The sequence below is a fragment of the Rhineura floridana genome, chromosome 18, assembly GCF_030035675.1.
Source record: "Rhineura floridana isolate rRhiFlo1 chromosome 18, rRhiFlo1.hap2, whole genome shotgun sequence".
NCBI lineage: Eukaryota > Metazoa > Chordata > Lepidosauria > Squamata > Rhineuridae > Rhineura > Rhineura floridana.
The window spans coordinates 4,047,601-4,068,643 of NC_084497.1; the positions used below are offsets into that span (position 1 = coordinate 4,047,601).

At 47.0% G+C, this 21,043-nt stretch overlaps 1 protein-coding gene across 4 annotated transcripts in view; it reads left to right on the plus strand.

Moving 5' to 3' along the window:
• SHD (Src homology 2 domain containing transforming protein D) overlaps nucleotides 1–14,174 on the plus strand; it is a 42,477-nt gene extending 28,303 nt beyond the window's left edge. For 2 of the 4 annotated variants that reach the window (XM_061601362.1, XM_061601363.1), the window contains 5 exons: nucleotides 61–288; nucleotides 2,495–2,578; nucleotides 4,879–5,065; nucleotides 8,580–8,699; nucleotides 11,965–14,174. In XM_061601362.1, the coding sequence (XP_061457346.1) occupies nucleotides 61–288; nucleotides 2,495–2,578; nucleotides 4,879–5,065; nucleotides 8,580–8,699; nucleotides 11,965–12,151 (806 nt within the window). In that variant the 3' untranslated portion in view covers nucleotides 12,152–14,174. The remainder of the gene's footprint in view (nucleotides 1–60; nucleotides 289–2,494; nucleotides 2,579–4,878; nucleotides 5,066–8,579; nucleotides 8,700–11,964) is intronic. The other 2 variants (XM_061601364.1, XM_061601365.1) reach the window with 2 other exon arrangements.
• The last annotated feature ends 6,869 nt before the right edge of the window (nucleotides 14,175–21,043 follow it).

The following is a 21,043-nucleotide window of genomic DNA, read 5'->3' on the forward strand; positions in this document are numbered from 1 at the left end:
GCGTTATGTCAAAGAAATGTATTATGTTCGTCTAGACCGTTCCTTTTCTCTGGCTTCCAGATCTCCAGCACAAAAGCGACCGGGACGAGCAGAAGGTGAAGAAATCCCGGATTGCGCTCCAGCTGTATGACACGCCTTACGAGCAGAAGGAGTCGGAGGTTGACCCGGAGGGCACGTCCGCCGACACGCCCCGCGAGAGCCGGCTGCCCCAGGACGATGAGCGGCCGGCCGATGAATACGACCAGCCGTGGGAGTGGAAGAAGAATCACATATCTCGGGCCTTCGCAGGTGAGAGTTCCTACCCAAGGGGTGGTGCTCGGTGCCCGTTGAGACTGGTAGGGCAGACGGCAGGGGACCATCTTCTTCCAATAAGCCTTTTAAGTAGGACCTTTGTCCTAGGCTGCATCTATATTGGGGAGAAATTGGATTCAGTTCGCGTTTCAAGCCGGGTCGGTCAAACTCTCGCTTTCCAAAACATTATGAGGACCAAAACACAATGCATCCTTCCACATTTGTACCGCTCCGGATTTTGCAGCGCACTTTTTCCGACCAAGCAGTGCTTCCAAAAATGCATCGATGAGGGCGAAATGTGCATAAGAAACAAACACACTAGTAACAATAAACGTGCATTATATTAGGAGAAAGCACTTGCAAAAAATGTGTACGCTTGTCAAACCATGTACACAAGTGTGTGTAGTAGGAGAAATTCACCCTAAAAGGCTGGAGAATTTTCATGAGGATTTGTTTTTTGTACAGGAGAGTGGAGAACTGCATTTCAGGTAAGACAAATGAGAAATGGAAGGAACCAGTATTGTTTTCAAGACATTTTTGTTGTTTTATCGCTTCTCGTTTGCCGCCGCCCTGGGCTCCTTGGGGAGAATGTGCGGGATATAAAACTAATAATAACTGAATGAATAATCCCAGTAAGGCCTTTTTGCACCGGACTGGCCAGTTCCCTGTTGCTTTTGCACCTGAAGGGAATTCAGGGTCAATGCAAACCCAAAGGCCGTTTCGAAAGGCAGCAAAGAAGCCCGGACTGGTGTCTCCACAATGCCACTGAATGTGTTAGGAAACTGTGAGTCGGAAAGCGAAGGCAGGTGATATTTTGCAAGTGGGATTTTACCCTCCTTCTGCCTGCCCCGGATTTCAAATCAGGACTGAAAGCACAGTAAAAGGCTCTCTTTGGCAGAGCAATGGGGTGCTACGTAATTGCATGCATAATATCGACAGGCTAATCTTCTGAATTATTTTCGTTTCAGGCATAGTTGTTGATTTTTAATGCGTAGTCGTTTGATTGATATCCCGCTTTTTTTCTCAATGATCTCAAGGTGGTGTGCATGGTTCTAAGCCCCCCCCCATTTTTATCTTCACAATAACCCTGTGAGGGAGTACAGCCAGCCCAGCCCAGGGTCCTCCAGTGGGCTGCATGGCTGAGCGGGGATTAGACACTGGGCCTCCCTGGACCTAGTCAAATGCTATAAGTACGACACCACACTAACTCCTCCAAGTGGCCAGTGGTCTGGATTCAGGCCACTGGCATAGAAATGCACACCCTTGAGCACTCAGCTGCACTGTAAGCAAATTGTGAGTGGGCCACACAAAATCAGTTAGGTACATCCTTAAAAGATGCCATGAGACCAAAAGAGACGCTCGTGGAAGAAGTTGCCTCCCATGTCTCTGAATGAGTTGCTGTTCTGGCCTTTAATCCTCCTGGTTGCCCTTTGCTTGGGATGTCAGATATCAGCTGCAATTGGAGCATTTCAGCCCTCTTGATGCATTGAAGCAGCAGAATGGCCCACTCTAGGAAGATGTTGCATGTTAACCCTCTCGGCGAGTCCCTGATTTGGGTTGAACTCCTTTCAATCAGGAGTCATGCCCAGCACAGTGACTCATGCAGAGGCTGGGATGGGGTTGAGCAGGGTGTAGCCTGCCTTCCCTTGTCTGTCAGTCATTAGATCTTTTCTTTTTTTTATCATGTCTGTTTTGTCTCTCACTCCCTTTCCTTACTCTCATCTCCTCACCCTTCTCCTCTTCCTTCCCATGGGCTTTGTTTTCTCCTCTTTCCTCTCCTCACTTGCACTCGTTTTCTCTTCCTCTTTTTTCTTCTCTCTTCCCATAATTTCTCCTTCTCTCTCCTCCTTTCCTTCCTTGCAAATCCTCTCCTGTCCCCTCTTCTCATCTTCTTTCTTTTCTCCTCCTCTCCTTCTCATCCTCTTTGTTTTCTTCTCCTCTCCTATCCCCTCTTCTCATCCATGTTCTTTTCTTCTCCTCTCCTCACTTGCAAATCCTCTCCCCTCTCCTCATCTTTTTTCTTTTCTTTCCCCATAATTTCTTCTCCTCCCTCCTCATCTCCTCTCCTTTTGCTTCTTTTTTTCTTTCTCGCTTCTCTCTCCCCATCATTTCTCCTCCTCTCCTCACTCATGCTCCTCCCCTCTTCTCCCCCAACAACCTCCTCTCTCCTTTGCCTCCTCCACGATGCCACCTCCCACTGCAGTAGACCCTATGGAGGCTAAAGTATTGCCCTGGCCACCGCCGGTAGGACAACTCCCGGGGACAGAGGAATCCCTAGATCCAGAAGGTGATGTCTTCTTTTAACCCCTTCAACACCCCCACCCCCCAATTTGCCTTCAGCCTATTCCCTCTCTCTGTCGGAACCATGTTTTCTTCCTCTCCCCACCTTGAGCAGTTTAACAGTCAATCCCTTTTCCCAAAGAACCTCTGGGAATTGTTGCTCTGGGAAGGGAACTCTCTGCATCTGCCACAAACTACCATTCCCAGGATCCTTTGGGGGGAGCCATGAGTGTTTAAAGTGGCATGACACTGCTTTAAAGGGCATATGGGGTCTTAGAGAAGCAAGGATGCCACGCAGGGATGATGTATTGGGACCAGTTGGGCTGTGGAATCCACTCTGGGTTTTACTCTGAATTTTGAAGGAGCTATCCAAGGTACTGAAACCTGTTCCCAAAATAGGTCCGGCACCTTAGACAGCTCCTTGAAAATTCAGAGTAAAGCCCAGAGCAGATTCCACAGCCTCACTGACATGGAGTCCCCAGCTGTCCCTGATTGGGACTGTTTAAAGTGGCATAAAAGTACTTTAAATGTAGGGTGCGGATGGGTCGTAAAGCAGAATAAATCCTCCACTAATGTGTTATATCGAGAGCATGTTGCTGAATGCACCTACGATGAAACACCAGTCTGGAGGGGCCTTCAAAAGGAGCTAGTCCCTATGGCTCCAGGGAACCCCCCCGAACACTCCACTCCACTCGATTTTCTGTGTTACGTATATGCTTCCTTGTCTCCTGAGACTTTCCATTCCTTTTCTTCTCTTCCGTCTCTCTTCCGTCTCTTTCTTCCTTGCCGTTTGCCACATTTGTGGCAGCTGGCTTGCACATGGCTGCATGGTTGCTGCTCTGTCCCTTGTGCCGCCATCCCCTGTGCATCCTCCACATCCCATCACGACCCCCATCCCAAGATTAATAGCTTGAAGAATATGATTGCAGCAACATTATGAAGATAATGGCAATAAATGACAGAGATTGATTTGGGGTTGTATCCAACTCAGACCTACTCAGAGGCGATCCTTGAAATTAATGGGCCAAACTTAGCCATGTTGAGTGGGTCTGCTCCGAGTGGGACTACCTAGGGATGTGAAGGTCTAGGGGGGGAAATAGAAAAAATGTTTTAATTTTTTTCTTCATTTTGCCATTTCCCTCCCAATTTTTCCAACCTCCCCAAAGAAATTGGAAAAAAACATGTTTTTCCCTTTCCCCCTGTAGGACTACCATTGTGCAACAGAGGGATCTGACACAACCGTTATGCTAGCAGGAACTCGGTGCACTTCAAATGGCACCATCTGTTGTGCAACAGTGTTACGCTTATGCATCTCTTGTGCAACAGCGTCCTGCTGGTGCAAAATATTTTGCCAGCAGAGCAAGCAAACTGCCAAGAGATTTTCACTTAGCGCTACAACTGCCGTCAGTTGGCAAGAATATAAAAAAGAGAAAATATCCAGGCGATCATTAGAGCTTAAATATATGTTAAATAGGTGCACCTTTAACTGTTTACAGTAGCAAATTGGCAATAATTGCTGAGACAGCTGCGTTGCCATCTGTAATGGGGCCAGGAATCATTCGCAAGAAACAGTCACAGATAGCACGGATATCTTGGCGTTGGTAAGCTAGTTGACACAATGTAGTGTGATTAACAAGCCTCTGTCGTGAGTTAAGCCACAAGGAACGGCATTGAACTTTTTGGATTTAGGTCAGAGGTTCCCCAACTGCAGTCCACGGACCGCCAGTGGTCTGCAAGTGTCATTCATGTGGTCCAAATTGTAATTCAGTAAAATATAATATAGGAAATAAAAGAAGTAATAAAACTAAAAATTAGAAAAGATCATACAGCACAACCCATTGCAATTGCAGGAAAAAATCATGGGGGAAAGACATTTCAAGTGGTCTTTGGGGAAAAAAGGTTGGGGACCTCTGACTTAAGAACATAAGAACCGAGGAAGAGTCCTAGTGGATCAGGCCCAAGGGAGCCCACCTAGTCCAGCCTCCTGTTCTAACAGTGGCCAACTAGATGTCCTTGATGGGAAGCCCGCAAGCAGGACCGGAGCGCAAGAGCAATCCTCCCCTCCTGCAGTTTCCAGCGACTGGTTTTCAGAAGAGTGCTGAATACCACTCACAGAGCATAGCCGTCATGGCTAGTAGCCTTATCCTCCATGAATTTGCCTCTTTTAAATCCATCCAGTTCAGCTTATGTGTTCACCACTTGGAGTTGCTCTTTTGATCTTTGGACATGTCCCTCGGCCCATCTCTGGGCAGGGAGCTAGTTTCGCCAGTCTCCCTGTCTGATGGGTCCTTTCCACTCTCCACACAGCACAGTTTGAGAACCCAGAGTGGGGGGAATGGACGTCTTCGGCCACCTCCTCTTCCGCGCATAAAGACCGGTGGCGCCAGCCAAAGCACCTGGCGGGGGGTTCCAAGTTTGGCCGGCCGCAGAGCCCCGAGCACAGCCTTCCCGCAGCGGAACACATCGACCCCTCGCTGCCACTGGAAAATCAGGCGTAAGTGATGGAAGCGTCGGTGGGTAGGTGGGTAATGACAACAGGGTGCATGGCATGGATCCACTGAGCCAGCAAAGTACAACACCTACTTAAAAATGCAGGTGGGAGATTTATGGGAGATCTATGGCATAAGGGAAAGCAAGAATAATTTCTGCTCCTTAAGGAACTTTTGGTGGCACCATACATCTAAAGCACATGGCTTCCCCTACTCAAAAAAAGAATCCTGGGAACTATAGTGTAAGGGGGTTGGGAATTGTAGCTCTGTGAGGTGTAAACAATGATTCCCAGGATTCTTTGGGAGGGGGAAGCTATGATTGTTAAAGAGGTATAGACGTGCTTTAACACACTATACGTTTAAGCACATTGTCCTCCCAAAGAAACCTGGGAACTGTAGTTTAAGAGTGCTGGACATTGTAGCTCTGTGAGGGGTGAACTACAGTTACTAGGATTCCCTGGGGGAAACCATGACTGTTAAAGTGGTATTGATGTGCTTTAACACATCATCCATTTAAAGCGCATGACTTTCCCCAAAGAATCCTGGGAACTGTAGTTTGTTGGGAATGGCCCTGTGAGGGGTAAACTACAGAATTCTTGGTGGGGAGGGGGATGTGTGATTTAAATGTGTGGTGTGTACACAGCCAGAGTTGAGGGAGCAAAGTTTGAGGGAAGGGAGAGAATGTGAGGACAGTGTTTGAAGCAAACCAAGGTTCACCGTGTCATGTGCAAGCTTTTGACTAGAACAGAGCTCTTTCTCCTGCAGGCTTTTTAAAAAAACATAAAAATATAGAGGGGGTTGTTTCTTCTAGACTACAAGTGGAAACTTAAACCAGAACTGGGCTCTGTGCCAAAGCTCTCAACTTCCACCGCTGCTTACTTGGACAGAGAATTTCTTTTTATGGAACAAGCGAAACAGAAGTGATTGGTGTTACTGTATTGTGGATGCATCTGAGGCCTCGTCTGCACTATGCATTTAAAGCAGTATCATTCCACTTTGAAACAGTCACTGCTTCCCACCACCACCACCAAAGAATCCTGGAAACTGTAGTTTGTGAGGGGTGCTGGGTGTTAGGAGACCCCCCATTCCCCCTCACAGAGCTACACTTCCCAGAGTGGTTTAACAGTCAGTCCCTCTTCCCAGGGAACTCTGGGAATTGTGGCTCAGTGAGTAAGCAGTCGCCTTTTAATTTCAGTGAGTCTACTTTGAGTATGACTAATGTTGGATCCAAGCCCAGAGAGTATGGACCGACATGTAAAAATCTGCATCTGAGTAGGGAATTAGCACTGCCTAGTTTAGAGGGTGGGGAAGTATTTTATGTTGTTAAACAATGGGGAGTCAGAAAATATTACCGGCAAGGAAGTGCAGACCAGGAGATCCCATTTTGCCTAGTAATGATTATGCAGAAACTATGCATGCATTGGCGCAATTTGCATAATTCATGCAGTTTTGTTTGAACCTAGGAAGGGGCGAGAAGTGAACTCTTGCCCCCTGACTTCTGGAAATCTTTTTAGCCAACCCCTCTGGCTTTTGCCTTTCAACAAGCATAGCCCGCAAACAGTTTTAAGCATATCTGTGCCCATCCTTGAGGACTAGAAACTTGATTTAAAAAAGAGAGAAAAGGTTCTTAGGAAGTGGAATTCTTCAGTCAGTCCTGTGCCTTTTCTCTGCTCTCCCTGGAATTGTTTCAAAAGCAATTTGGGATGTTTCATCAGGGGAAGAGTGTGTGTGCTGTAGTTCAAAGAGGCAAAGCCAAAAATCACACTGCTGTGCTTACCGAAGTTCTTGCGCCCTGCTGAAGTTGCTTTGTAGACTGAGGCTGCTCTGTGTAAAACACCTTTTTTGATGTATAGCTTATTAGGGTTTTCACATTATTGCAATAAAACAATTTTTTGTTCCCTCCCCCCTTCCCATCAAAGTATGAATGATCCTCTGAGCGTTATTGACTAATCATAAATACTAATTATTATTTTCCTTGGATTGTTTCCTTGGATTGTTGATGCTTTGATTTATTTTGTAATGTTCCCAGTTAGCCGCTATTGACCAAATTATCGAAAATGCTGCATGTCAGTAAATTGTCTATGTACAGCCGCAGAAAAAGCAACAGCTGACGGGCACAGAGGGTGGGGTTGAAATCTCTAATCAATATCCTCCCCGCAAAAAGAAACCTACTTAGCATTAGGAGTCTCTCATTTGTTGCAATCATGAGAAATCCGTCTTTCCTTTTGCTAAGTTCCTGAAAAAATGTCGAAAGAAAACATTAGTGAGCCTACCTTCCAGGGCTGTTGTGGAGAAGGATGTCGCAAGGCCGTAAACCATCTGGGCTGTGGTCACACGTTATTTAAAGGCTCCATAAACACAACTGCCTCGTCCTTGAATGGGAGGACCAAATTTCATTCCGAGCCTTTGCGGCCAGACAGCCGCTCCCGTTCAGTGTGTCTTTGCGCTTGCCCTTGTGTGTGGTGCTTGTTGGTTTGTACAGTCTGAATCGAGACCACAGTTTTGGATCCTTTTGCATCCTTTCTTCCTCTGCCGTGGTCTTGATGAAGATCACACCCAAATGTTGTTGCTGGGATGGTTTTGTTTTGGTGCAGAAGGACATTTGCTATTGGCACTGTGAGTGCGGAATTTTTGTGGTGGCCCTGACCCTTTGGAATTCCCTCCCCTTAAATATTAGACAGGTGCCATCTCTGTTGTCTGTTTGGCGCCTACTGAAGACCTTCCTCTTCCAACAAGCCTTTTAAGCAGAGACCTCATCCCAGCCTGCATCTGTGCTGGAACTGTTTTTAAAGATATTTTGTTATTAAGACGTTTTTAAAAGATGTTTTGCTTTTAAGATGTCTTTAAGATGATTTTAGCACTTTGTCACTTGTGCGCCGCCATGGCCTCCTCCTGGCCCAACCCACTGCTCAATTCAGGAATATTTCTGAAGCTCCATCGCTGGCAGATAGTTTGCCCAACCTCTGCTTTAAATGTCTCCAGGGCTTACCTCTGGAGGCGGTCCATTCCGCTCTCAAACACCTCCTATTGTTGGGAAGTTTCTCCTAACTCAGAGCTCCCAAATTTTGGTCCATGAACTTTGTTCAGATAGTCCGTGGCATGTCTGCGTTAAATACTCAACAGGATTTTTAATTTACAGAAATGCTCTTTCAAACAAATGAAAGCTAATCACAAATGGAAAGATGAAGATAACTGTTAGACAGTGGAACAGCCTGCCTCAGGAGATGGAAGAGGTCTCGTTCCCCAGTATTTAAACAGGGGCTCGGACGGCCCTATCTCCAGGATGCTGGATTGCCTCCTGTCTTGCAGATTTCTGCATTGACCAGGAGGCTGGATTAGATGACCTCTAAGGGCCCTTTCCCAGTTGAATGATTCTGTGGCTGTTGGGCAGAAGCAAAAAGCCTTGCTTTGGCTGATAAAGGGATGTCTGGGTGAGCCATCGCTCCAAGTTAATAAATGCAAGGGATGAGAATTTGCAAGAAGTGATCCTAGTGGGCTTTTCCACCCCGCTCCCTACAGGTGGTTTCATGGCACAGTCAGCAGAGCTGACGCGGAGTCCCTCCTGACCCTCTGCAAAGAAGGCAGCTACTTGGTACGGAACAGCAAGACCAGCCGCAATGACTACTCCCTGTCCCTCAGGTAAGAGGACTTTTCCTTCTCTGCCCAGGATCTTAAAGCGCACAGCCAGTGGAGCTAAACGGTGGGACACCTAACAGAAACCAGTGTTTCTTGATCTGTTCATCCATTAATTTATTATTTCATTTATCCCTCACTTTTCCTCCAAGGAGTTCAAGGTGGCATGCAAACGTGGCTCCCCTTGTCCTGATTTTATCCTCACAACAACCCTTTGAGGTAGTTTAGGCTGAGAGACAGTGGCTGGCCCCTGAGGTCACCCAGTGAGCTTCACGGCTGCGTGGGGATTTGAACTCTGGTCTCTCCTTAGCCCCAGACCGACACTCCAACTGCTACACAACGTGCACTGACTGGCAGCATCTCTCCAGCATTTCAGGCAGGGAGCCTCTATCAGCCCTACCTGGAGATGCCATTGGGGATTGAACCTGGGACCTTCTGCATGCAAGGCAGAATCTCTAACCACTGAGCTTTGGCCCTTCCCTAGGTTTAAATATAGTACGGAAGGGAATAGATTCTGGGAATAGATTTCAGCACCTTGGACAGCTCTGCAAAAGCTCAGATGGAAACCCAGAGCAGATTCACTGCTCCACTGACATTAGAGCCACCAATCCCCACTGCCGAGGAGGGCTTAATTTGGCTTATGAGCTGGAGGTTCCCCAGGCCTGGGTTAGCCAAAAGAGCCTCCACGACAGGTGGCGTGGTTCTCCATCACAACTGAGCCCCCGAACCTATTTTCTCCCTTTTCCCTTTCAAAACTAAGTAACCCACCCTGCTGATTCCGATGAGCCGCCTGTCTCTCGAATCTCCCCAGAGGAGCCAAGTTATAGCCACACTGCTGAGCCAGCAATCTTGGGACATGCAAGGCAGAAAGGACAAAAGGGTTGTCTTGCTATTATGGGATGCTCCAGAGGCACCCAGCTTGAGGACAAGTAAACCTTTCGTCTCTCGCACCTCCCTGCGCCGGGATGAATATTTGATAGCCAGCTCCACAATCAGAGAGTGCTGGGAACATGTGTGTCTCTGATCGGCACATGAGCATGGTAAACTATTCATCGCTTTGGGTCACCATATGGGTTAACATTGGCTCAGCATGTATCAACAGTGAGCATACAAGCCTGATCCTTCTGTGGGGGTGGCATTGGCTGATGCAAGCACTAGCTGCAGTCTTAGGACACATACACACCCTGCGCTCAAATTCCTCCTCTACTGCAAAGCTTACTGGCTGACCTTGGCCCAGTCACAAACTCCATCTCTCTCTCTCCCCCCTCCCTCCACTGTTGGAGACAGTATAATTCAGAATACCAGCCGCTGGAGACCACAGGAGGAGAAATTTGCTGTTGCACTCAGATCCTGCTTGCGGGCTTCTCTTAATGGGCATCTGTTTGGCCACTGTGAGAAGAGGATGTGCCACTAGATGGGCCACTGGCCTGACCCAGCAGGGCTCTTATGTTATTCTGTTCTGATGCAGTGGAGGACCACATGGAGCAGGTTATGTAGTTTCAGCACCAAGGATAGCTCCTAGTGAAAAAGTTGCTCCGGGTCATTTCAGCACCATGGGTAGTTCCTAACAAGGAAGTGGCTCCAGTACTAGACTAAAGGGGCCTTGGGCCTGATCCAGCAGCCAGGCTCTTCTTGGGTAGAAGGCACTCTTCGCCACCGAGGTCATGTGGGCTTCTATAACAAAGATGTATCCAGGAATACCCCCAAGCTATGTACCTGCTCATTCGGAGGGAGTGCTACTCCATCCAGAAGAGGCAACTGGTCTATCTGAACGGGCGTTTTTGGTGGTGGCTCCCTGTTGGTGGAACACCCTTCCCAGGGAAGGGCCGTAGCTCTGTGGCAGAGCATTTCCTTTGCACGCCGAAGCTCCCAGGTTTGATCCCCAGCATCTCCTTTCAGTGCGTCTGCTCTGAGTAGGGCTTAGTTGAATGCAACCCTGTGGGTCTACTCCAAGTGGGACTGACGTTGCATGTAACCCGTTCGCCCAGGTCAGTCCCTCTTGGGATCGGCCAAGAACAAAACTCTCAAAGCATCCCTAAAGCTGACCTTCATCCTAGCAGATCCAGGATGCAGTTCAGCCCCTGTGTCAGATTTCATTCCACCACCCCACTCCATTGCGATTATGCGGTGCCTTATTCCATCAGGATGAACCCCCACAAGGCTGCGCCAGGAAAAGAGAAAAAGTGACGGGTGAGTTATAATCTGCATCAAAAGGGCTGGAGCTTCACGTTCTGCTCCCTGCCCCCCTCCCTTACAAGGCCTCCAGCTCTTTGATCACACCAAGCCGCATCGGCTGCCACTGCCTGGCCTTTCATCTCCTAGCCGCTCTGTCAAACCCGTAACCTTTAAACAGCCTGCTCCCTCGAGCGCTGGTTCCCTCTCTGCCTTTCTGATCCACCCATCCCTTCTTCCTTTGACAAAGAAAAGTCGCTTGCTGCCTTCTCTGAGAAGAGAACATCACTGGCTAACGTTCACTTAGACCAGGGGTTCTCAAACTGCGGCCTGCAGGCCACCGGTGGCCTGTGAGCATCGTTCAGGTGGTCTGCGGCATGTCTGAATTAAATATCCATTTATTTTTTATTGCTTCTTTTATTTCCCACATTCTATTTTATTGCCTTACAATGTGAGGTCTGTGGGATGCAATAAAAAGACAATTAAAGAAAAACACCATACAGCATCTAGCGCTGTGTATTATAATTGCTACGACCGGACAGCAAAGTCTTGAAGTGGTCCTCTAGGACCATCAGCAGTTTTCAAGCGGTCCATGGGGGCGAGAGGCAAGTTTGGGAACTCCTGGCTTGTCCCAGTTGTTGTTAATTGGATTTATTAGTCGCTAGTTACCTCCGAGTGGCTTCCAACACTGTTAAAAGCAAAAGTAAATATACCGCACCTTAAAAACAAAATATAATCACACACACACAAAATATAACCAAAACATGCATGCACCCCAATACAGCCACAGAAAGCTTTGGCAGCTAATGCAAACACGTCACCTCAGCCTATCAGATGTCTGGAGGAAAAGATAAGTCTTTACCTGCCCCCAAAAAGATGTCATTGAAGGCGCCAGGCAGACCTCCCATTGCTTGCAAAAAAACCCAGGTTCTGTCTCTGACATCGCCAGGTAGGGGAGAGGGGCTTTCCTACATTTTTTTTTAAACTTTCAAAACCATGAGGACTACTCCCACACAAAACAAAATCTGAGATCCACAGATGATGAATGTGGTGAATGTGGGCTACAGACTCTCATATTCCCCCTCTCTTCCTGCCACAGGAGCAGTCAAGGCTTTATGCATATGAAGTTCACCCGGACAAAGGACAAGAAGTATGTCTTGGGACAAAACAGCGCCCCTTTCGACAGCATCCCGGAAGTCATTCATCACTACACAGCCCAAGAGCTGCCCATCAAGGGAGCCGAGCACCTCTCCTTGTTGTATCCGGTTGCCGTTCAGACTCTGTAATGTGAACGCTGTCTGTGGAAGGGAAGGGGCTTCTTCTTTTTTTTAATTTGATCCAAAGAGACTGGCCTGACGATTGTCTGGATGGCAGAAGGCGCCTAGCTGCGGGAGCCAACAGACAATGCCTCCCCGTTCTCGCCTTGGAACGGGCAGCATGCACTTTTGCTCTCACCTGCTTTTAAGGCATTATAACAGTGCCGCTTCAGACAACCTTCCCTCACGGCACCCACGTCCCATGGCCATCGCTTTTTGTGGGCGACATCTCCAGAAGTGGGGGAGGGCTCTCCTGGGGCAGCTGGTCTTCCCCCTAACTTGCCGGGGAACCGGCAAAGCTCCTTGGATGCTCTAACAGCTCTGGTCTTGCAAAGCTTACCTTGTTTGTCTTGAGTGGCCGAGAGGGACTGAGCTTTCCCCAGGAGGTTAGACAGAAGCATCTAGTCTGCTCTCCTGTTTTTGATTTCAAAGATTCTGCTTTGGGGGAGGGGAGAAAATGTGCATTCTGAGACCCCCATGCATATCTTGCCCAAGGGATGATGTGCATCCCAGCAGCTCCTCATGAATCCTGCTTAGGTTTGTCTGAATTTGCCAGAGCATCCGAGTTCTTCTGCAGTGTTTTGAGTCAAGGTTGCGGGGGAAACCGAGGTCCCAGAGCTTCTGTCCATTTCCACCCAGGAGTGGGCTCAAACGACGCAATAGTTCCATTGTGTAATTGCCACCCCACCACAATGCCCTCCCATCTCATCTCCCTTTGTAACTTTTGGTATGGCCAAATTCTGCGACATGATGACACCATGACACCAGTCTGACATCATATGTAGAATCATTGGCCCCATCTGCACTATACATGTAATGCAGCATTGTATCACTTTAAACAGTCATGGCTTCCCCCCTTTGCCAAAAATCCTGGGAGCTGTAGTTTGGGAAGGGTGCTGAGAGTCCTTAGGAGACCCCTTTTCCCCCTTACAGAGCGACCATTCCCAGAGTTTTCTGGGAAAGAGGGGTTGACTGCAAACCACTCCTCCAAACCAAAGCCGTCCAACCATTTCATGCAGGACTTGGAAGCAGCCAATGAAATGGAGTAGGAAGGGGGAGGACGCTTTCAACGCAATGAAATGGAGTAGGAAGGAGAAGGAAACGTTCAACGCAGTGAAATGGAGTAGGAAGGGGAGGAAGCTTTCAATGCAATGAAATGGAGTAGGAAGGAGAAAGAAGCTTTCAATGCAATGGAGTAGGAAGGAGAAGGAAACGTTCAACGCAATGAAATGGAGTAGGAAGGAGAAAGAAGCTTTCAATGCAATGAAATGGAGTAGGAAGGAGAAAGAAGCTTTCAATGCAATGAAATGGAGTAGGAAGGAGAAGGAAACGTTCAACGCAATGAAATGGAGTAGGAAGGAGAAAGAAGCTTTCAATGCAATGAAATGGAGTAGGAAGGAGAAAGAAGCTTTCAATGCAATGAAATGGAGTAGGAAGGAGAAGGAAACGTTCAATGCAATGAAATGGAGTAGGAAGGAGAAAGAAGCTTTCAATGCAATGAAATGGAGTAGGAAGGAGAAGGAAGCTTTCTGTGCAATGAAATGGAGTAGGAAGGAGAAGGAAGCTTTCTGTGCAATGAAATGGAGTAGGAAGGAGAAGGAAGCTTTCAACGCAGTGAAATGGAGTAGGAAGGAGAAGGAAGCTTAAATGCAATGAAATGGAGTAGGAAGGAGAAGGAAGCTTTCAATGCAATGAAATGGAGTAGGAAGGAGAAGGAAGCTTTCTGTGCAATGAAGGGATATGGCATTTGTTTTCCTAAACCTTTATGGTGCAGAGGAGATTTGGGGGCTGCTGATTTGGATGTTGGCCATACAGCCACTATAATATCAATTTCCAGCCCAAGTCTGAGGCTTCCGGTGTCCTCAACTGGGTAGTTAGCTGTCTCCCTCTCTCCCTTTCCCCATCTATTCTTGCCATCTTTGTCACATGTTTACTCGGGCGTCTAGTGTGGGGGACTGTTCCCTCTGTTTGTCCTGTGTTCTGGTGCAATATTTCCCCCCTTTGCATTAAACCTTTCAGTCCACATGACCCTTGCTTGTCCCTTTGTTACCAAGAAGGCCATAGCTCAGTGGTAGAGGTCCCAGGTTCAATCCTTGGCCTTTTGCGGTTTTTTTTTTTAAAGGACCTGTTAGCTGGTGATAGGAAAGAGTCCCTGCAGGACAGTTGCCAATCAAAGTAGTAGTTGATGATGGTAAATCAGTCACTTTATCCAATTAAAAAGTCTCAAAGCGACTTGACAAAATAAAACACAACACATAAAAGCAAATTAAAACCAAAAAAAGTAAAACAGAGACAATACAAAATCCATAAAATGCTCATACAGCAAGTCTCCCTCACCCCAAGAAAAGATGAACGCCACCACAGGAGGCCACAATTAATTGACCAACGGCTTTGGCCAACAGAAAGGTCTTAGCCTGGCTCCTGCCCGCTCTGGGTGGGATGGGATCCCCAGCAAACTGGGCCCATGCTCTGAGCCGGCAGTTTCCGTTCTTGAAGAGGAGTGGTGGCTTTGGTGCCATTGTGACATCTCTGGCTCTTTTAAAAATTATCTGCAACCTCCCCAAGGAGGAACCAGAGTCATCGCAGCTTCAGAAATTTGATGGGGGGGAGGAATGGAGAGAGACTGCACGTACAATAATTTCTGAATGGTCTCTTTGGTGTCTGAAACAGGTGCTATATTACTGGAACAATTCTCATACCGCAGCAGGCCAAAAAAAAGAAAAAAAGATGAACATAATGTGCCAGGTTGTGCCAACTTGTCTTATTTTTACCCAAGAGCAGCTGTTTGCCTCACTTCTCCCTCTCCCTCTCCCCCCTCTCTCCCCCCCTCTCTCCCCCCCTCCTGCACAATTCAACCTGGCTCCATCCCAGCCCCATTTCCTGGATGACACCTGTCTCCATAGAAACGAGAGGATCTTGCCAGGCACGTCTCCTGTCACTTCAAGGTGAAAGAGGCAGGGATCACAATTATGGCAATCTCCTGGTCTCTCGGCTGCGGTCTTGAAAGTGGTGTCCCTTTTCTAGGTTGGGAGGGGTTGCTCTGTCCCTGATGCCTGCAAGCACAGCCTGTCCCCTCCCCCCAACTCTTTGGCAGTGGCAACTGTGCACTTTTTTTCCAGAGCAGCAAAATGGTACCACTTCCTACACGGAGACTACACTGCGTCTGAGATGCAAGGGAGATGAGGTCACTGGACAGAGCTGTGGCCCATGAAAGGGCAAAATTATTTGTTTGCTTGTTTGTTTATTAAATTTGTATCCCACTCAGGGTGGAAAACACATCAACAAAACAAACAAGAAAAGCATGCTTAAAAGAGTTAAAAACACGCTAAAAACAGTTGCAGATAAAAACATTCTAAAAAGAGTTGCAGATAAAAACGTTATTCGGTCCAGGAGTGGTCTCCTTCAGCCATACAATGCCTGGGTAAACAGGAATGTTTTCAAATTCCTCCTAAAAGTCAGCAATGACGGAGGCAGACTCCCCTCACCGGGGAGGGCATTGCACAAACAGGGAGCCAGCACTGAAAAGGGCCTGTCATGGGTGAGCGCCAGCCGGGCAGCTGTTAAGAGGCAATGGCTAAGAGGCCAAGGGAGGGATAAAACAACACCCAGGTATGACTCTTGGTGATCAGGGTGTAAGCCCTCACCTGTCAGTCTCCACATCTGCATTATGGAGATAATAACACAAGGGGGCTGTCAGGGTCCTGGAGGGATAATTTGGGCAAAGTGCTTCGGCATTGCTGAATGCCTCCACTCTCACAGGTTATAACAATGTAGGGTGTTTTGGATATATGTGTATGTGAGTTTCATTTGATTTAGAGCAACACTTTTGAGTGGATCACCGTTGAGGCTGCCAGAAGGACCTTCCTGTCATTTTTAAGGTGTTGTTATTATAAACATACAAACAAGCAGACACAATTTACACCTAACATATTGTAGGGCTGTCACTCAGGGTGGCAGAGCATCAGCCTTGCATGCAGAAGGTCCCCGGTTCAATCCCCGACAGCATCTCCAGGTAGGGCTGGGAAAGACTGAAACCCTGCAGAGCTGCTGCCAGTCAGTGCAGACAATACTAGGCTAGATGGACCAAGGGTCTTACTTGGTATTTTGATGAATAATATGGGAAAATAGGAAGCTGCTTTATACCAACTCACTTGTTATGGCCTTAATTTTGACCCTGGTATCAGTATATAAAAAGCATTTCTAAACTGCTTAATTTTTTTTTTTTAATCTCTAAGTAGCATGCAGTCTGCTGCAATTCTGCCAAAGTGTCAAACAAAATTGGCGGCACGTGGTACTGGCTGCCAGTTTTGGCTTCTTGAGAAACTCAGTTTCTGATTTCAAGTTCCTAGCTCTCATGGTTGTGAATATATATATATTGGTTTGGTTAATCACAATTACGTTCATATATATTTTTAGGTGATTAACGAAATCCTTATAGGGATCCAGAGCAAGCTTGAGTGAAGTTCTGTTTGTTGCTTTCAAAACTGTTTTATATAGATATATATATGCTTGATTGTAAGGATAGGAGAGAGAATTGATTCAGTTTGCATGTAGAGCTGAGCCAAATCTATCAAAGTTGCACTGTCCCAAAACAATATGAGAAGCAAAATACAGCCATCCCATTGAAATTTGCGTTTAATTCAATTTTTCTTCCTGGCACTTTCCACATGCTTGAGCATTCCTCCGCCTTTTGGACTCGAGACGGTTCTGATACCGGGGCCTTATAATCGTGCACTGTTCTAAAGACAAGAGTGCTGTTAAGCATGTGCAAAGGGCATTCTCCTCCCCTGCTGAGCTAAAGGCAGCTTGCTTCCATAGAGCCGTGAGCAGTGAAATGAATCACTGTGGGTTGGCTGTGTATACCAGAGATTGGAGGAGTCAGCAGAAAAAGCCAACACTGTCTTTTAATCTCCTGAGAAGCAGCCCTGCGGAAGGCAACGTGTGTGTGTGTGTGTGTGTGTGTGTGTGTGTGTGTGTGTGAGAGAGAGAGAGAGAGAGAGAGAGAGAGAGCTGGCTTGCAGAGGAGGATGCACCATTGATTTGCGGGGTCATAAAGAACACTTTCCGTAATGATGGATAGTCTGAGTCAGCCTTTTCTGTACAGAAGGTATTGACTGTAAACGAGAACTATTGAAGGGTTGGGCCTGTGGGCCAAAAGGTGTGAAGCCCCTATTCTAGCAAAAGACAAGGTCTGCTAGATTGCTGTCCTTGTGGATTGTTATTTTCTCCCTGTCCCCTTCAGTTTCAGCAGTTTCAGCAAATACTGCAGAAATGTGGGGAACTGATTTAAAAATCGTTGAGTTGGAAGGGGTCTATAAGGCCATCTAGTCCAGCCCCCTGCTCAGTGCAGGAATCCAGCTGGAAGCATCCCCGACAGGTGGCTGTCCAGCTGCCTTGAAGATGTCACCCTTGCCTGATTCAAAAAGCCAAAAACTGGGGAGGGGCAGAGGGATCTTCTTTTTCTTCAGCCATCAAAGTTGCGGCCACTTTGTGGGCTGATTTCTTGGGATGAATCCGTCGGAACAAGAGGGGCCCCTGGAAAGAAAAACGTAACTCGTTTTAGATCAATATTAACAAGAGTGGAACTCGCTGAGGGTGCACTAGTGCAAACGGCACGAAAATATTCCATATCTTTATCATACCTTTCGTTGCAGGTAAGTGTACTGCTGCTGATTTTGTATCTCACGTTTTGAAAAGAAACAGATTCATTTAAAAAAAAGAGAGAGATGCAGCCAACGGCACGTTGTCTCTTGCAGAGGTCAGGCCCTGTTCACCTCTCTCATCCACTGCGAGCCTGAGGTGCCCCCCACGATTTCTGTCCTGCTGACTGCCACCGGGGTCGCCTTTGGTCGGCTAACTGGAGCGGAAAAGCCGCCAGAACACATCAGAGCTGAGCTGCGGGTCTTTTTAGTCAAGTGCCCGGGTTGTGGGGCTGAGCAGGGGCACAGCTGTCTGATATATTATTAATCCGACATGCTCTGCCACTTCTCCAGGCTGAATTATTGATATGCTGGAGGGGCTCATCTGTCTGTAACAATTAGCATTCCTCGGCTCAGAATACCAAAGAAATGAGGGGAATCTCCTAAGACTCTTCTCTTTCCTTTCTTTGAATCCTGTGCATCCTTCAATGCCTTTCCTTCTCCGTTCCATTCCTCTCTCTCTGTTATTCCTGTGCTACCTTTTGAAACAGAAAGGTGTCTCCAATTTGAATGTCTGTTGCGCGTCGGGCCAAATTGTGGATCTCTGGTGTGTGTGTTCTTTGTTGTTACAGCTAATGGCCAACATAAAAAGAGAGGCATAAAACTCTCAGGAGATCTGTTGGGAATGCTTTGATTTGGATTCCTGCACTGAGCAGGGGGTTGGACTTGATGGCCTTATAGGCCCCTTCCAACTCTATGATTCTATGTTGTTATGTGTCTTCAAGTCGATCGCAACTTATGGTGACCCTATGAATCAACGACCTCCAATAGCATCTGTCGCGAATCACCCTGTTCAGATCTTGTAATTTCAGAGGAGAAAGCTAACCAAATAAACAGGATAATAAAATACAGTGAAACAGGATAAAATGGAATAAGATAAGAATGTTAAAACATAAGTATTGTAAAATTCCAAAAGGAAAAGAATTAATTTACAAGATGGCATTGTGTGTGTTCTGATATGGTTATGCCCAGGTCTAATTTTATGCTTTAAATCTATACTGTTGCATGAGGCCATCACTGAGAAAATAATATAATTATTATATTATATATATAATACCGCTTGACTGTAAATAGGACCTCTGAGCAGTTCAGAAAAAACAACATTAAAATGGTCAATAAAAGACAAAGTTAAAAACGGTATTTTTTTTTAAAAAAATCGAAATATAATTAATCAATATTAAAAACAGACTAAAACACATGTCAAAACGTCTGCACGTCTGTGAAGAGGCTTGCCTGAAGAAAATAGCTTGCAGCAGGCACCAAGAAGAGGAGAGCGAAGGCGCCTGCCTGTTGTCAATAAGCAGGGAGTTCCAAAGTGCAGGTGCTGCCACGCCAAATGAGAGATTTCTTACAAGTGCGGAGTGAATCCTACATGGTCTCTGTAACAGCACCCGTTCCACAGATCGAAGCAGCTGAGTGGGCGCATCTAGAGGAGATTTGAGGGTACCCTTAAAGTTCTGGGACCCTTCTCTGTATCTTCAGGAGGAGACGTGTGATCTTAGAGGGCAGGATCCGGAATTGAGGTGGGGCTGGATGGTGGACGTTTGCTGTCAACGCCATCCTTGTGCCCATCGCCATCAGGCAGCTTGCTGATTTGCTTGTTTAAAATATTTCCAACCCCTTCTTCATCGTTGTATGTACAGATAGGAGGCCGAGGTCCGGGACAAAAGCAAATCAATAACATAAACAACATTTATATGCAGCTTTTGCATATATTTCAAATTGCTTCAGGATGCCGCACGCTAAGAATAGGAAGCTACCTTATACTGAATCAGACTCTTGGTTCATTTAGCTCAGTATTGTCTACACTGATTGGCAGCATCTCTCCAGAGTTTCCGACAGGAGTCTCTCGCAGCCGTACCTGGAGGTGCCATCCGGTATTGAGACCTGGGACCTTCTGCATGCAAGGCAGATGTGCTCCCCGCTGAACTATGGCTCACTGGTCGTTTGTTTCTTTGAAGAAAAATCTGCAACTTTGCTGGTGAGAGCCTGCCCTCGGCTTGCACATTTACACGGCTCAGCTGTCCTTTCCGATTGAGAAGATGATCCCAGAGCCTGGCAGGAGGGATGCAGAGGGAGGATGGGGAGGCAGGCAAATTGAGGGAGGGGGTGAAGAGAGAGAGAAATGAAATTAATCATCCGAAAACTGGCATCTGTTTGGTACCCCTGTGGGATGCCTGAAGCTGTTAGGAAATGTCACAGCGGGGTGCTTTTGAAAGCAATTGAAAGCAATTCATTACCTGGGAAAATCAAGTTCCTTCTTGCTCAACCTTCTTTGGTTTTTTTTTGGGGGGGGGAATGGATCCCTCCCTCCTCAGTTCCCCCAACTTTCCCATTGTGATCGGTTAGCAAATCAAAGCATGGAAGAGAAAGGGTTGGGGCCTCAACCCTCTGATGCGGGAATGGCAATGAAATACAGTATGAAAGCCGGAGGAGGGGGGCGTGCAGGGAGAGAATGTCGGCCTTGTCAGAAATGCAAAAAAAAAAAAAGCAATTCAGTCCCTCCTGGGAGTCCAGTCTACTATCGAGCAGCTGGCCTAATCAAAATCGTCATGAAAGCTGCGATTGAAGTGGATATACACATTTTATTTATTTATTTATTTAATTATTTGATTTATATCCCGCCCTTCCAGCAGGAGCCCAGGGCAGCAAACAGAAGTGCTAAAAACACTTTAAAACATCATAAAAACAGACCTTAAAATACATTAAAACAAAACAACGTTAAATTTAAAAAATATTTTTAAAAAAACAGCCCTTCAGAGTCTTTGAACACTGAATGGCGGGCCGGTCAGGATTTGCTTGGTAATCAGATCTGTTCCAAGTCTCATCAAGGTTTGTTCCTGCCCAGAGTCTGGGCGGTAATGCTGTGTGTGTGTTGTAAAGTGTGTGCTGGGGATGGGCTGTAGCTCAGAGGCATTTTGCTTTGCATGCAAAAGGTCCCACGTTCAATCCTCAGCATCTCCAGGTAGGTCTGGCCACGGAGATGCCACTGCCAGTTTCCTATGTTCCTAAAGCTGCTTAATAGCACTCAGTGAGAGAGGCTGAACCAGTGTAAGGCCCCGCCTGGTTGTAAGACCGTGACAGAGTTACGTTACTGTTTGTATGATACTGTTATGGGACAGCGGAGGTTGGTCTGGATGATGTCTGGGAGTCCCCTCCAAGC